Source organism: Malaclemys terrapin, chromosome 8 (assembly GCF_027887155.1).
Source record: "Malaclemys terrapin pileata isolate rMalTer1 chromosome 8, rMalTer1.hap1, whole genome shotgun sequence".
NCBI lineage: Eukaryota > Metazoa > Chordata > Testudines > Emydidae > Malaclemys > Malaclemys terrapin.
The window spans coordinates 89,829,366-89,847,630 of NC_071512.1; the positions used below are offsets into that span (position 1 = coordinate 89,829,366).

Here is an 18,265-nt window from a genome sequence, read left to right on the forward strand (position 1 = left end):
CTCGTGACTTGCATGCTATCCCTCGGTTAATGCAACCTAAAACTGCATTTGCTTTTTTTGCAACAGCATCACATTGTCGACTCATGTTGAAGTTGTGATCCATCATAACTCTCAGATCCTTTTCAGCAGTGCTGCTGCCAAGCCAGTTATCCCCCATTCTGTATTTGTGCATTAGGATTTTCTTCCCTAAGTGTAGCACCTTACATTTGTCTGTATTGAATTTCATTTTGTTGTCTGTAGTCCAGTTCTCCAATTTATCAAGACCCCTCTGAATTTTTGCAACCCCCCCAGCTTTGTGTCATCTTCAAATTTGATCAGTAGGCACTCCCTATTCCTACATCCAGATCATCAGTAGAGATATTATACAACACTGGACCCAGAACAGATCTCTGTGGAACCCCACCTGAGACTCCCTTTCAATCTAACATCATTTCATTAATAGCTACTCTTTGTTTGTGGTTGTTTAACCAATTACGTATCCATTTAATGGCAGTTCCGCCAAGACCTCATTTCTCCAGCTTACTTATCAGAATGTCGTGTGGCGCTGTGTCAAAAGCCTTGCTAAAGTCCAGGTATATTATGTCCACTGCATTCCCCTTATCCACTAAACCAGTCATCCTGTCAAAGAAGAAAATCATGCTGGTTTGGCATGATTTGTTCTTAGTAAGTCTATGTTGGCTGCTAGCGATTATGCCTTCATCCTTCAGATATTCGCAAACTGAATGTTTTATACATTGCTCTAGTAGCTTCCCAGGTATCGAGGGCAGACTGACTGGTCTATAGTTCCCCAGCTTCTTCTTTTTAAGATGGGTACTACATTAGCCCTTCTCCAGTCTTGTGGGACCTCTCCTGACATCCATGAGTTGGCAAATATTATTGCTAGTGGCCAGTTGAGAGTGCACAAATACTGGTCTAGACAGTATTTGGTCCTGCCATGCGGGCAGGGGACTGGACTCGATGACCTCTCGAGGTCCCTTCCAGTCCTATAATCTATGAATCTATGAATCTATGAATCTCCAGATCAGATTATCAATTAGCAGCTCTCTCTTGCTCCCCTCTATCCTTGATATTGACTTGAGTTTTTGCATTTTTGTCCTTCGTGTTTAATAGAGTGCTCAGTGGGATGAAAAAGCTAATGTGGCCTTGAAAGCTTGTCTGTACACTCTTCTTTCAGTTTGTTAAATGCTGTCTCTCCTCATCACTCTAACTCATCACTCAAAATGCTGAGAACTCCCATGCCTTTCATTCATTATCATTAATTAGCTTTCTAAAAGTTAATATTTCCCCTCAACTTCTGTCCTGCTTCTGTTGTGTTTCTGGAGACTGATCCAGCTTCAAGAATCCAGTAGATGATTTTCTAATTCTCTGTTGCTTGTTCACATTTTGCCATCTATAACTGATATACTATCTCACTGTATTTGCTATCATGCTGATTCACTGCAGTTCCACAATCATCTTATAAAATGCATTGATTCAAGGTAGTTCTTCCCATCAAAAAGTGCAGATAAAATAATAGCGTCCAAATTGTGACACATAGCCAGTAGCCCAACTAGGTGGCAGTCAGATACAAGGCATCTCAATTGGGCACCCAAAGCTTGAAGCAATTATTGAACAGTTCTGAATATTTTGGCCTTAATAAGCAATTCTGTTGATGGGGCACATAAGAATTACCAGACTGGATCAGATCCAAGGTCCATCCAGTCTAGTATCCTGCCTCTGACAATGGCAAGAACCAGATGTTTGAGAGGAAGGTGTAAGAATCTTGCAGTAGGCAGATGTGGGATAATCTGTCCCCGACCTAGGCCTCCACCTGATCTCTAATGGTTAGAGATTTGCTTAATCCCTGAAACATACATTTAATATCCCTTCCAAAATTTTTATTGTCATTAAACATGGCTAAGGCTAAGATTTTGTCACAGATATTTTTAGTAAAAGTCACGGACAGGTAACGGACAATAAAGAAAAATTCATGGAAGCCATGACCTGTCCCTGACTTTTACTAAAAATATCTGTGACAAAATGGGGATCTATAGTTGCCCACACTGGGGCTGCAGCACAGTGGTTAAGAGCTCCAGGGGCCTGGATTGTGTGTTGGAGCTCCAGGGTCCCCCCCTTCATAGAATATCAGGAGGCCATCTAGTCCAACCCCCTGATCAAAGAAGGACCAATCCCCAGACAGATTTTTGCCCCAAATCCCTAAATGGCCCCCTCAAGGACTGAACTCACAACCCTGGGTTTAGCAGGCCAATGCTCAAACCACTGAGCTATCCACTGCCAGGACCCCTGTTGCCTGCAGCACCTGCGGGCTACAGGGTCCCCCCGCCAGCCGCAGTGGCTGGGAGCTGTATTTCCTTTTCAGGGTGAATAAAAACAATGATTTAAAAAAAATGGATTTTTTAAATTTAAATCAGATTTTTTTGATAAAATGCTTTTTGAGGAAAAAACTTATCTAAAGATAGTTTTAATTAAGACATTATAGCTCAAAGATATCTCATCATGTAATAGGGATTATAAATTCTAATTTTATAGTATGTTTAAGAAAAGTTTTGTAAATGAGTTCCAATAGTTCATGGATTAGGGACTCAATTTTATGGGGTCCCAGGGGCTTCTGTATAGATTATTTAGGTTAATCTTTCTATCTACCCAATGGGACTCAGTGTTCAATCCAGAAGATACCATCAGAGATGCTTAATTTTGCCGTTCTCAAACTGTAGATTTGTGTATCCAGAGATAACATGCTTGTTAATAGCAAAAACGTTTTTAAATAAATAAACAATACATAGAGGTGAAAAATAACAGACCTCAACCCTATTGTCACTCTTCAAATTTGTGTACTCTCGCTAAAAGTGCAAAGTTTCAATGAATAGAAAATTGTTTGGGGCGGAATAGATCTGGACAAGGAGAAGTCTGGAGATAAATGTGAGAAGGGAGGGATTATGAGCAAACAGGAAAATGAAGGTGAGGACAACTGAGATAGCTGAAAAAGCCAATATTTTAATTTCTCATGTTGACCTGGCTGACATAGTTGATTTAATTTTTGTTTTTTTTTTTAAATATTTCATTTAGCTATTTTCGTTAAAAACAATTTTAACGAAAACAAACCTGATTTTAAAAAACTTGAATGTTTAACTAAATTCAAAAATTCATATGCTTAACTAAATTCAAAAATTCATATTCTTGTTTTGTTAAAATATTATGTTTGCTGTTGAAGAAAAAATCCAGAATACATAACATTGTTGTTTTAGTTAAATAAAACAATTTAAATGTCTGTCTGGTGATGATCTCCTCCTGATACTGCATGGCAAGAAAATCCTCCAAATATTAATGATGAACCTGTCGAATTGGAGATATTTATGAAGTCACTGGGAGGTGAACTATCTGCTTCAATTACCTTTGGTAAATGAAATAACCAAACAATCATTCACTTTCTGATATAGCTGCAAAACTAATCTGAAAAGTTTTCAAAATAAATCACTTAAAAAATGTATAGTGTGTACCTTCTAAAAATGAAACCTACATCTATCTCGGAGTTGTGAAGAATATGTATTAAGGTTATAACAACCAACAAGAATGCACTTTTATGTAGAAATCTATGCTTAAATCAAGTCTTCTGGACTAGTTAATTAATCAATTTGATTTAAATCAAATCCACCATTCCTTTTATCAGTTTTGAATTTCCCACTTTTTTATTTCATTGAATGTATCCTTAGTATCACTAAACAGGGAGAACAGATGCTCCCAATCTACATTTTCTGCACTATGTACTAGAAGAAATAGAATCCTGCTCAATCTTTCCTTAGCCATGTTGGCTCTGCAGAGCTAATGGAAGAAAAATACAGAACCCCCCCTCCCAAAAAAACCAGTAAAAATATATTGTAAGAGTAAAACCGGTATATCAGAAGTTGTTATTTTTATACAGACCCTCTTCAAAATTGAAGTTCATTTTAAATGCTCATTTAGTAACACACCTTGTATTTCTCTATTACAGAAAGAACAGTATTTACCTTAGGTAGATCTTCAATTTGATTGGCATCTAGGTAAAGCTCCTCTAATGTCCGTTCTAAATTAAAAACCTCCTTTGGCACCTGCTGTAAGCTGCAATGGGAGTAATCTAGCACTGAGATGATTTCCTCTTCACCCCGGAAACATCGGCATGGCACCAGACGGCCAATAATTTTCCTTTTGGTTGTCATCTCCAAACACTGCACTAAAGGAAAAGAAAATAATTACTGTTTTCTAAAATCATCACCATATGTGATAATATTTAGTGGTATTACTAAGACAGTGGTTGAATAATATAATCTTCTCACATGCATGTGCAATCTGAATTATATATGCCCTGGAGTCTATTTTTCCATCCTTATAGGTTTAGAGGAAGAGGGATTTATATATGGCTGCATAAATCCTGTGTCCATAGACCCCTTCACCTGGCAAAGAGTCAATGGCAGTCTTTGCATTTTATGCTGTGGTCCATTATCATCAACTTAATTAAAACTAGCTGTGGTACTAGTTTTAATTCTGACTGTCTATGACTAAAATATATAGTTAACCCATGTGATTTTTTCTGGATTTCAAGAGAGCATATGACTTTTTTCTTTCTACAGTCGCTGGTTGGGTCTGTTTGTTTTTTGCTCTTTCATCAAGATGATAAAAACCCCATACAAAACAATTGGTTACAAAACTGCTACAATCTTTACATTGGATATCTTAGCTCTCATTCCTGCCTTTCAACATTCTTTGTTAATGCAAAAGATTACTTTGAGTTTCATACCATTATTTTTTGTGGAAGGGAATACAATATATACACATTTGTGAAATTTTATCAAATTACACCTCTAGGGCCAGCTCCTGAAACCCTTACTTACATAAGTAATCTGTCCACTCAAGTAAACGGAACTACTCATGTGAGTAAGGGTTCCACAATCATGCCCTATTGTCTTTCAACTGATCAAAAATATTTAAACTAACCTGCTGTTTCATGCACACTATATTCAGTAACCAGGTACACTGGTACAGTATCTAAATTTGAGGCTGATATTGCGGACATTTGTTTTTAGAAGCATTATTTGAACATGACCACAGATAAATCAGGCTGTTATGGGACTTGACATAGCATTCCCAGTATTGTTTCCATCACCTACCTTCTAAACCATTTGGAAAGTTTGTTTGTGTGTTACTTTATGGGAAAGTGCAGCAAAGTAGATTAAGTACCCCAGTGGTCACCAGTCAGACTGCTCCACTTAGAGAACAGCTGTACATCCATGTAAAATATCAATAAAAATAAAAGACATTTGTTTATCATTTCTTAGTAAAAGGGAACCATTGTTTGTGATACATGGGGTCACACTGTGCTCTCAAACTCATGTCAATTTAGAGTAGCAATACAGACTTCAGTGAAAGAACTCTTTGGAATATATGCCCCAGACAACTCCAACACACATCAAAGGGAGTTGCATCTATATCTGAGTAAAAACAGATCATTCACACTACCTAAACAATGACTTAATTGAAACATAACAGGCAGTTAGTCCATAACATGAATTTAGTGGGCCAGATCCTGTTTTCCAGTGTGCTTCTTTGGCTTCACAATATGCCACAGAATATATACATTTTTCTGAGGTAAATACACACTCAAATGTTAAATTCTAACAAGATTCAGACAAGGAAGTGTATCTGCCTCTAGCAATCCCAATGAATTAACATATGAAAGCTGTCAGAACAAATATCTATTCCAAAATTTCTCAAGATGTGAAGAACAAGAGAAAGATGTTGAAATAAATATCAACGGAAGCAAAGTGCACCTGGTTTCTCATTTGGCAGTGCCAATAACAAATTTTCTGTTGACTAATTTTGGCCGAAGGGTCATAGCTAAAAATGAGAGCAAAAAGTAAAGTAATTTTATATTTCAACTAGACCAGATGCTGAGCTTTTATGTATAATAATGAAATTGCATTTTAGTTAATATCAGCTGTTAAAATGAAAGTATTTTCACATTCTAGTTTACAAAAGCATATGAAAAATTTAAAGTAGACTGGACAAAACACTAGTAAATATGCAATAAGGGGATAATTCTTCATTGACACAGACATAGACTACATAATCTAACAGCCTTCTGCCCCCCCCCCTCCCCCCGAGCCTATTATTTATTTATATATATATTTCTAATGCACAGGAGAAAGGCAAAAACAAATTACACAATCTAAATTGTAACTCATTTCAGGGTATCGTATGTCACTCATTCTAGAGCCATATTTAGCTAAGTTACCCACAAACTTGGACTTTTTAATACTTTGTTATTTCAAATTTTTCATATAACGATACTGGATCTTAATCCATATGTCATAGGCAATACTATAAGCTAATGCTGGATTTTCTGTGCATCCAAAATTCTCAGTGAAATCAAAAAAATCAGGTTCAAGATTACTCATGTGTTAAAGAAACAATCATTTAAAGATTGCCCCCATCTCTGTTTTTTGTTGTATCATTTGCATTTTGGGTGTTGGAGAATTTTTTTTTTACAAATATTTGAGATATGGCAGAGTAACTATGTGGCCTCTCCTACATAGACTTAAACAACACTTCAGTGGAAACTGTATTCCGGGGTAGGTGCTCATTCTGGTCTAGAAGGAATGGAAAGTAAACTCCACATGCTCTCTCTACAGGTTCTCTTATTATGGGCCAGATTCTCTGTTAGATAAATCAGCACAGCTCCACTGACTTCAGTTGAATTACCCTGAATTACACCGACAATCTGGCTCTGTATGTGTTCAGCCCTCTCCTGCCCTGTATTCTCTCAAATTTTGCTACCATGAAAGAATCGTGGTATTTTGGGGAGAAAACTAAGAATGGCTCAGCGGAAACAGACTTACACCAGATCCTAGGCTGTACATATAGTTGAATGTCAGCTATGTTTTAATTTTAAAAAATAGTTTTGGTCTAAAGTACACTAGAAGTAAGCCCCATATCATCTGGCACTACTGCAAGGAGCAGGTGGGACATGGCGCTTAGAAGTGCAACCCATATAATATCTTTCCCTGCACCCTCAAGTCACACTCATTTGTAGATCTTCATGGGATTTTGTGACCACATCACTCCCTTCCCTCGGAATCCCTTCACTCCCACTCCTCCCCAAATCAAGAGCAAGTTGCTTTTTCTTACCTTCAAGGCCCCACATACGCAATGCTCCTCCCTACTTAATAACCATGTTTTCAAAAGTGGCCACTAATTTTATGTGCCTCACTTTTCAGGTGCTCAGTTTCAATCACCATCACCTGATTTTCAGCCACAGCTTCATGGAACTTCAGGCAGAAATGGGGAGTGAGGAAAGAGGTGTGGAGACCATTGTGGGAGAAGTAGAGGAACAGATGTCAATGCTGGCATCATTTGCAGAGGGGAGAAAAACGGGAAGGACACAATAACAGCCACATTTTTAAAAGTGGCCATTGACATGTGATGCCCAGCCTGAGACTGCCTTGACTTTCCTTCCCACTTACAAGGGCCCTTCCCCTCCCCAAGCATCATCCCACAACTGCCACAGAACCTTGTGAATCACCACATTCCAGCTTCCCTCAGCCAGAATTAAGTTTGCCTGTGGAATCTTTTTCCAGCCCCCTGGTGCGTATGACCACTACCACTTAGATAACATAATAACTAGTAGTAGCAGGCTGTTACCCTCTGAAACATGGCCCCTCACTGTCAGAATGGAAAAGAGATTGGACAGCATTCATATGAAGCACTTTGGAATGACTAAACACATCAAATGATACAAATTAAAGTTGAATGAAGAGATGTGTTTTCTTACTAAACAGATCCTGCTCCCTCAAACAGTCACCCAACACTATCTTCTGCACTCCCCAGTCTGTCTTTGCCCTTCCTTCTCCAACCCCCCACCCAAGACTGCATTCCCCCAGCCTGCCTTTGTCCATCCTATCACACCTGTGCCTATGCTTGTGCCCCCTTTCCTCTCCCTGCTCCTCACCCCTCTGCATTCAAGTCAGGCTGCTTCCCTTTTCGTCTCCACATTGCCTGGACACCCACAATCTCCCTGCTTTTGGTTCTAGTGCTCAGTACCATGGCAGTCACCAACAGCCAGGAGGAGCAACTGCAGGGAAAGATCTGCTCAGACTTGGGTTGGAGCAATCTTAGTGAGCTCCAGTGGTGAAGCCTCTAACAGAATTTCAGCTCAATTAGCACAAAATACCGCACTGAAGTAATATTACTGTTCACAATTAAAACCACACAGATACACACACAGAAAATAATTCAAACTTAAATATGCACTCAGTAACTTTGTGTTTCATCACTGGCTGGTGCTTTGTTAAATTATGATTCAGAGATTAAAATATATTTCCAAGAATTGTAGAGCAATCCAACAGAAGCTCATGCATGATGCAATGCCAATGTAGACACTAGGCTGAAACCCAAAATTTCCTTTCTTTTGTGGTTCTGCTTGAGAAACTTTACATAGTTTACATGTTTACAACTTTACAAACTTTACATACATACATTTTAACATAGTTATTTCTATTTCAATCCCAACAAAATGTATTATTCAACAAGGCAGCTCAAAGTAATGGAAAACAGTATAAAATTTATCCTTTAACAAAAGCCTAGAAAATTGTGATAATCTGTATTGTAAATGCTTTTCTCTTATTTCTCTTTGAATTACATTAGGACAGAGAAAAACTGCAGCAGAAGAACAAATATAAACAATGCAATTAAATAGCTTGGTGCTGGATCTCTTTATAATAATCTGTAAATCTTATTTTCTTAGAAAGCCTTTAATCTTGCAAAAACATTTGTTGTATGGAAATTAATTAGAACAATCTGATCTCTGCTCAATTAGAGGATTTTTTGTGAAGCAAAATTACTAATCCCTGTCTCTCACTAATCATGAGACAGGAATGCTTTCTCCTTGATTTAAAAGATAGAGAATGTAGGAAATTATGGTTTCACATATAGCTCATTAAACTTTAATTTAGAGATAGAACAAACTGGATTGTCAAACTTTAGGTACCTTCAAACCATAGGATCAGTAATTTTTTCTACCTGCTCACCACTTAATCTCCAAAGCATAAGCAAACCTCATTTTGATTTTAATTGCAGAAGTCTCTCTTGCTGTTACCCTGTATGATTAAAAGGCAGCCATTTTCCTTTGTTCTGACCGTGGCAGACAACATAGGTTTGAAAACACAATTCAAAGAGATGTGTTTAACTTTAAAAAAAAAATCACACTTCTGTCTGAAATTCTTAAGATTACTATTTCTGAGACAGAGACAAGGTAATATCTTTTATTGGACCAACTTTTGTTGGTGAGAGAGAGACAAACATTCAAGCTCCACAGAGCTCTTCTTCAGGTCTTGGAAAGGTACAGTATCACAGCTAAATACAAGGTGGAACAGACTGTTTCAAGAAACCATTCAAAATGAAGTGGGCAGTTAACACCTCTGCAGCTGTAGGACCAAAGAGAGTTAGTGGGTTACAGACTGTTGTAATGAGAAACAAAACCATTGACATTATTGGGTCAATAATTTTTGGGTCTAACAGAGTTATGAATTTAAGCTCCCAGTTTTGTCTTTTGAAGGTGTTGTGCAGGTTTCCTTTGAGAATGAGAACTGGGAGGTCAGATATGGAGAGAATATTTTGTGCGAAGTATTTGTTCACAAATGATAGGGTTTGTCTTTTATCGTTTTTCTGGAACAGTTCATTTGAGAGCGTAGTGATTGTAACCTGCAGCCATCTCTCCACTGCTACTATGACCAATACCTCCCCTGCAACACATCTATCAAGATCCATGGGTCCTACACATGCCCATCACAACATATGATGAACCTCAAACTGTACATCAAATCTCCCAACAACTCTGGGAGTGAAACCAGACAATTACTATACTTTCACCCTTGAGCCTTATAACAGCTTGCATTGGACCCCCTTATGTTGGCATGTCATCAGTAATGCTGATCATGGCCAGCATTATTTCAAATGCCCCAGTTTGGATGGATTTTTTGAGTTGGTGAAACTCGGCTATAGAAAATACAGTATTATGAAGGCACAATGACCACCCAGACCATCTCATCACTAAAGTATCAGAGCATCTTGCAATCAGTATCACAAACCCTACCATATCATATTTCTTTCCTTTAGTTCTCTTCCCACTCTGATATGAATTGGCAATTTGTGTGTGGGGGAGAGGGGTTATTTTTCTTTCCCTTTTTCATTTCTATCTTATTAGCACCGTCATTATTTTTCATATCCTAGGAACCATTAATTATTAGGTATAGTATGTGGCAATAATTGAGCCTGGAAATCACAAATGTATGGATCACTGTGGCCAGGTCACTATATGTCAGGAGAGGTAAAGACCTCCTAGACAGTTACAGGTGGAAGACAAGCTTTCTAACATCTCTTGGTATCTGTGCAACTAATAGCAGCAAGGAATCCAGAAAGACCCCACCATCCTGATGATCTGGAGCAGATAGCTTCAAAAGCTGTTTCCTTTGCTGTTGGCTAAGTCCTTGAACTTTCTCCCCTTATTGCACCAACATCATCCCCAACTGCTCTTCAATCCAAGCACTACTCTCACTTATACACTGGAACAGCTGAGATGATATAAATTCATTTGAGGGCTTGAACCTGAACCTCCAAGGTTTCCTTCTACTCTCCAGTTACTCCTCCCTTCCAACATCTCCTTTCCCAGTGTCATGCCTTCCACAACATACTTTGTTTTTCTATCGATCAATTTCTTCCTTCAAACTCCTTAAAACACATCTGTCTGGAGGGCCTTTCCTTGATATTGTAGTTGATTTGAGCTTGCACCATTACTCATAGTATTATGCATGTATCTCTGAACTACGGGTAAAATCCTTCCCTTATTGAACTCAATGGGAGTTCTGCCATTTACTTCAATGGACAGGATTTCTCCTGGTATTTTAACTATTTAATTATATTTCTACTCTTTGGAATATGGACTGTGTGCGTATAAAGATGAGCACATGGCTGTAGTTAAAAACAAAACCGAAAACCCTCTAAATTCCCCCAAGCCAAAAGCCCTCTTCTCTAGGAGTACATTCCTGGCACCTAATAACCATGCCTTTCTTGCTTTGTTTATCCTTTTTATTTTAATTGAGTAGTTTTGTGCTCATTTAATTTAGAACTTCATTTACAAGTTGGCCATTCCCAGACTGGTAGTTACAAGATATGCTGACCTACTGATATAATTAAGGAACCCAGAGTTCTTTAGACATGACATACTAACCAGTTACAATTATTCTTTATTATTAATACAATAATATTATTTAATAATAATAAGTGTGTGGAAAGATATTATAGCTACCTGTTTGGCAACCAAGACTATTTTGCACTCTCCCCGCTTCTGTTGGCTTTTACTGTTTACATGTACTATTGACCTTACTGTCAACTGCATCTCACCATGGGAATCATTTCAGTTCTATAGTTTTGGCCAAGTCAGCAGGAAAAAGTGTATGAGTTCTCAGTAGAGTATTTCTTTGCTTACCCACATTGTTTTACTTTGTGAATATAAGCCATTCTTTGTCCCTGAAAAATTTTTTTTTTAAACCTAGGCAAGTTTTTTTATCTGCAGTCACAGTATCATGCTTGTGATGCTAGAGTTATGGGTAAGGAAGCTCCTTCATCATAAGCCTCTATTTATTATTTACGTTCTTATAACCTTCCAACATAAATTAGAATTTGTGCTGAAATTTCTCCTGTTTGTACTTTACCTGACAATAAGCAAATCTCTTTTTTAAAAGATAAATTAATCTGGAAAAAAATCTATTTGGTAATTTAGAAATATCAAAGGAGGGAGGGAGGGAGTTTTCACCAATAAACACACTTTTTAGAAATTTTTCTGGTGTTCATGTAACTCAAACACCTTTCAGTTAGACTTCAAAACTTGCCATGCATTTATTCCCACTGATGAAACCCCCCCCAGAAATGCTGGCTTTCAACACGCCTACTGGCATAAAGGAATTCACAGCTGCTTTCCCCAGGGGTTCCATCAGGGAGGACAAATGTAGTATGCACTGAAGCAGCACATCCCCAGAATGTCCTGTCCACTGCCCACTATTGAACTTGTCAGCACTAGGCCACTTCTAGGAGCCCTGGAGTGATATTCTGGCTGAAGCCAGGGCTAAATAAAGCCCAGTAAATAAAATGCATTATAAAATTACATAGAGAGCATATGAATAGAAATTGTTTAACAGTGCATGAAGGTGAGGCTCCATACATATCCCTACACATGCACATGCATATGGCAAAAATATTACCCACTGAGACAGAATGTAAGCTGGTTAAGACACATTTAAAGCCTGATTGATTCATATTATCCTTAAAAAGAAGAACAGGAGTACTTGTGGCACCTTAGAGACTAACAAATTTATTAGAGCATAAGCTTTCGTGGACTACAGCCCACTTCTTCGGATGCATATTATCCTTGACTACTCTGGAGCCCCCTGCACGTTGGCCAACCAGCAATCCCTTTCACATCCCCATGAACCTGCCAGCTTTAGTGGAATGCACTCTCATTAGAACAGATATGTAAGTCCTTTGTCTTCAGTTACTATACACTGTTACAGAGAAGATACAAACACTATGCTCTCTTATGGAGGTTTTTGTTAATTTCTTATAATTTCCCTTAATCTAAATATAATTGTAGACTGAAGTATATGGCCGCTCTTTGGGTATAGAGAAACATAGCTTTATTTCTTTATAGAAAAAAAATGATGTAGTTTGTGCAGGGAGAGATGCAAAGGTAAGAGGCTATAAGGAGGATGGAATATACACAAGGAAAACATTCCAGTCATAAATATTCTGAAAACTAGTAAATCTTATCCAGAAATAATATTAAAATGCATGAAAATAGAGTCCTATTTAAAATGATTAGATCATTACTGTATTAAAGTTCATCTTTAGAGTCTGCAAATCCTATAACATAACTGATATTAGAACATGAATAATTAGATTGCAACTTCTCTGTCTGACCCCCAAAGACCCCCCAAAGTGGTTGTAGGTTGTAACATCATTAGAAAGGTAATTTTATCTATAGTTGCAATAAGATCTGGGACTTCATGCACAACTTGAGCATCATGAAATTTTGGGCATTTACAAAAAGATGAGTAAAAATCCAGGGTGTAGTAATTTTGCAAAGTCAGAAAATTAGCTTTTGGGCTTGCCAGATCCCTGTTGCATTCTAACCTAGGAATCAATCCACTTCCCACTGAAGTCACTGTAAAGACTCCCAATGATTTTAGTAGAAGTTTGAGCAGGTCCCTAACTCCTGAATTTCAATGTGGGAATTTCTGGAAAAATTGGTTTTGGATTTTGGTTCACCTTCATTTCAGACAGTGATGGACAGAAGTTGGGACAATTTTGAAAATGCAAAAGAGAAATGGTTCAAATTTGCATTTCATTCTACCCAAACACCTAAAATTTGTGCATGCTCAGGTAAAAGATTCTAGTTTTGGCCAGTTTCTTTTTATACAGAAACTAGAAGAGTTTGAATAATTAGTTATGTATCAACAGTTCAACATAATCCATATTTAAAATTACTTATGATTTGCACATCTAGAAATTCCAATCAGTTTAGGGGCCCATTGTGCAAGATGCCATACAAACATATAGTAAGAGAGAAGCCCTGCCCCAAAAAACTTGCAATACGAGGGAAAAAAATCAACCTTTTTCAGAAAGGGTGCTTAAATACATTTTTAACTGTAAGATAAGCATGTGCTGAATTGCTTTCCTGAAACTGGGCCTAAATTAAAACTTGGATGCAGTTTGATTTGTACCTTAAGTTATCCTTCAGTTTAAAGAGATTCTGTATGAATTAAGAATAAAATATGTTGTATTCCTTGACCGCACACTAAAACATGGTTTAGTATTCTATACAAATGAACAGAATCTGTATCCATAACAAAACACAGAAAACAATTTACCTGTCAAGGTATTAATAGTTGAATAAATTGATATTTAAACATACTGTAATTTTCAGAGTGCAGATTTCTTCCTATCACAGGAAAGACGCCTTGGAGACTATCCAAATATTTTAGTGATTTACACCACAGTTTTTCTACATTATCCTTACTAAAGAAAAACTATACCCATATTGCTGAGTTCCTTTTAGTCTGAAAGTTTCAGAGATCATAGGAAGCAATGAAAACTTTTTGGAAATTAAGTTTTTAATTACAACCAACAACAATGAATTACCCAAGACAGATACTTTGCTTAAAAAAACACTTATTTGTAACAAGGACAGCATGGGAGACCAATGTAAGCAAACAAACTTATTTCTATAGTGAATAACTAACATGTTGTCTAGGCAATCCATTATATACATACATTTCATTTGCCAGGAATAGATGCTTCATAGATGTCTAAATAAATAAACATTAAGGCATGTTAGAAATAAGTTTGTTTGCTTACATTGGTCTCCCATGCTGTCCTTGTCACAAATAATTGTTTATTAAGCAAAGTATCCCCACATCAAAGCAAAGTAACCCCACATCCAGACATCATATAGTCCTCAGCCCACCCCTTTCCCAAACGGGTTTATCTATCATTACAAAAATGTTGTCCTGACTTGTAACAAGATGGCCTGCCCTGTTAGGGGCCTGCGGATCCATGGCTGTCCATCTATTTAATTAATCCTGCTCTGCTAAACCAATGCTGGGTGTAGGACTTAAAAAGGGAGGAAACCTGGAAGTTTGGAACTGGCTGAGGAGGAGAGCAGTTGAGCTGTATTGTGGCTGGAGAACTAAGCCGCTGTAAACATTTACAAAGCTACTTCATTATCCTCCTTTAAATCCCTCCTTAAAACTTTTCTTTGCTGTGATGCCTAAAACTTTTTTTGACAATTGCTAGACTGCAAATGTGCTGAGGCCACTACCTACCATGCTGACTAATATTTTCTGACTGTTTCCCTGTACTCCCCTGTCTATCTATATCCATGTGTTATCTTTTGTCCTATACGGTAGAACTTCAGAGTGACAAACACCTCGGGAATGGAGATTGTTCATAACTCCAAAATGTTTGTAACTCTGAACAAAACCTTATAGTTGTTCTTTTAAAAGTTTACAACTGAACATTGATTTAATATAGCTTTGAAACTTTACTATGCAGAGGAAAAATGCTGCTTTTAACTATCTTAATTTAAAATGCAATAAGCACAGAAACAGTTTCCCTACCTTGTCAAATCTTTTTTTTTATACTCTCCTTTTATTTTAGTCGTTTATGTTTAACACAGTACTGTACAGTATTAATTTTTTTTGTCTGGTCTCTGCTGCCTGATTGCATACTTTGGGTTCCAAATGAGCTATATGCCTGACCAATCAGTTCATAATTCTCATGTTCATAACTCTGAGGTTCTATTGTACTTGGATTGTAATTCCTTTGGAGCAGGATCTGTCCTTTACTCTGTGTTTGAACAGCAACTAGTACAAACGTAGTTCTGGTCCCTGACTAGGTCTCCTAGGTTCTATGGTAATAAAAATAATAATACTAAAATAAAATAAATAATAAATAATAATAATATAAAAACATTTAAGTGATCTTAAACACTACATACTTGATCCTATCATCTAATATTCTGGTATTTGTGTCAGACAAATTATCAAAGATAAACATGTCAGGGTACAAAAATGATGCACAAGTGCAAACCTAATTTATGTGTACAATTCTCACAACTGTGCATGCAAACTGGGTATTCATATATTCAAATGCACAGTTAGGCATCTAAATAGGCATTTTTGTCTTCAAATACCTGCAAACACATGGATTATAATGTCTTATAAAATCATCTGTGTTGTGTTTTTTCTGGATTTCACAGAGCATGCAATGGTTCTCTCCTATATATTGCTGGGCAGGATTAAGCCACAAGATGTTAACAATCCCCTTTACTCGCAAATAATTAGAGAATTGCTCCTGGAGTTTTAAAATAGAGATGTTCCACACCGAGCCCCCCGATTTGAAAGTCCCCAAAACTTTGGGTAATTTCACATCTGATCTTCAGAACTTGAAATATCTTTACACTAGAGAAAAGTTCCTCTCATGACAGGAAAAATCATTCTAAAAACTACATTTTCTTGAGGGAGAATTGAGGCTATGTCTATAATTGTAGATGGGGATGTGATTTCCAGCTTGAGTAGACATACTCATGCTAACTCTCACTGAGGTAGTGCGCTAAAAATAGTAGTGTAGCTGCAGTGGCGCATATCCCATGGGTATGTACTCAGAGATGGTAGCTCCTGCCACTGCTGCTCATGCTATTGCCACTACACTACTATTTTTAGCACACTAGCTCAATGAGAATTAGCTCAAGTATGTCTGTTTAAGCTGGGAATCTCACCCCAACTCCAAGTATATATATAGCCTGAGAGATGTGAATCTCTCATGTGGATTTGTAGAGGCATCTCAACAGATTATTTTCCTTTTCTCTACATATATTGTACTATATTAACTACATCTGCTTAAAATCAAGCAAGATTCAAATTCTAAGAAAAAGGAATATCTTAGGCTAATCACCTTCGGAAGAGCCAGCTAATGAAATATCACAAGTCCTATGGCAGGAAAAAGAGTTGACATCACTATTGGCCTATAAAATAAACATATACATCTTTGTCTAAGAAGAATCATAATGTCCTTTGCAAACCAAAATTATTGTCTTCAGGAAATCACAATAGAAGATTATACCTCAAAACTTGAAAAAACCCACTAACATAGCCATCTTTATTGAATATGTACCTTAGCTTTTTAAACATACAAGCTCCATTTTCAATTAAGTTAATGAGACAAAGAGGACCCAAAAAGTCACCCCCCAAAAAAGATGAATCCATTGTTGGAGACCTTCCACATATAGTTACACCAAGAAATTCACAAGGATCATAGCAATGAGTTTAAATTTTATTACTACACAGTCACGCCACATAGTACTGAGGAATGACTTGTTTTGATTCACTTTTGCTTCACTCAGTAAATCTACAGACAGCATATTCCAGTTGTCTTGCTTTTTACAGCCCTGTTTTCCATGAACGTATGTTTCACCATTTTGCATTTTTCCTCTTTCACTATTTAAGCTGTTCTTGCCACCCTCAATTTCCCTAGCAATTTTGGGATAAACTGAGAAGAGCATCACTGGCCAAAAAACCATCATCTTTTTTCCTTTATAGAGATTGCTATGTTCTTTATTTGCATACATCATCAATCATCAACCTGTTGTGGAAGCTGCTGGGAGCTACCCTTTCCTATTATGCTGGTCAGTATGAGTTTAGTATGAGAACTGTAAAATTTCCAGGATACATTAGCTTTCCATTTTACTGCCTGCAAAATGCCTGGAAGGTCTCAAAGTAATAACAACCACTATAAAAGAGAATAGGGAATTAGAAACCGAACCACCACCTTTGGTTGCCTGAGATGCATCTATATTGCCACTATAGGGCTCTATGGGATCACTATTAAAGTAGGGCAATTGTCTATGTTATTAAGGCAGAAAAATGTCCCTTCAGTTGTTTATGAAATTGAACTCTGCATTAAGAAAAATACATGGGCATTATCATCAGCTTAGATTAGTTCTGCTTAAAATGCCATCCCTGTGTTCTGCACCCTGGAACACTCATCAAAAATAGGTCTACTGATTTCCTTTGCTATGCAACAAGGAGAGCAGGAAATGTGCCGGGGGACACCTCAGAGAGGCTATGTAGGATGCTCCCTCTTCATGAATAACTTCCAGCAGCATCTCCAGACCAACAATGCATGGTTTAACAGGCACATGTTCAGCCAGTGGTGGTGCGGAGAGAAAAAGACAGGGAGGCAGGTGGTATAATAAAGTGTGTGCATGCACACTGAGGGAGAGGAGAAGTGGTTTAACTTACAACCTCCTGTTGGTTGCTTTTCCAGCAATGTGCCTCTTCCAAACACACTCCACTCCATCATGTAAGCTGTCCTTATATTACCTCTCTGAATACCAAATTAATCAAGTTACACTACCACTTATTTCTGACCAATTTAGATATATACCTTTCATCACCATTTACACCACTGCTGAATTTGACCAGTGACATACATCTGTTTACCCTAAGTTTGCAATTTGGCTGAATGGGCCAAATTCAACTCAGGTGAAACACTCCAGTGAAACACTCCAGTGGTGTTATATCAGTCATGAATTTACCCCGCTCTGATGGAAAGAATGAATTCTCACCAAGTCTTATTATTATCATCTTTGCAGCTATGGAAAGAGCACAGAATAAATACATATAGT

General features: G+C 37.5%; 1 protein-coding gene across 3 annotated transcripts in view; it reads right to left on the reverse strand.

Annotated features, from left to right (window-relative positions):
- The window catches only part of LRRC7 (leucine rich repeat containing 7), a 344,062-nt gene that overhangs the window by 220,950 nt on the left and 104,847 nt on the right, over positions 1–18,265 (reverse strand). For all 3 annotated transcript variants that reach the window (XM_054037099.1, XM_054037101.1, XM_054037100.1), the window contains exon 3: positions 4,005–4,207. In XM_054037099.1, the coding sequence (XP_053893074.1) occupies positions 4,005–4,207 (203 nt within the window). The remainder of the gene's footprint in view (positions 1–4,004; positions 4,208–18,265) is intronic.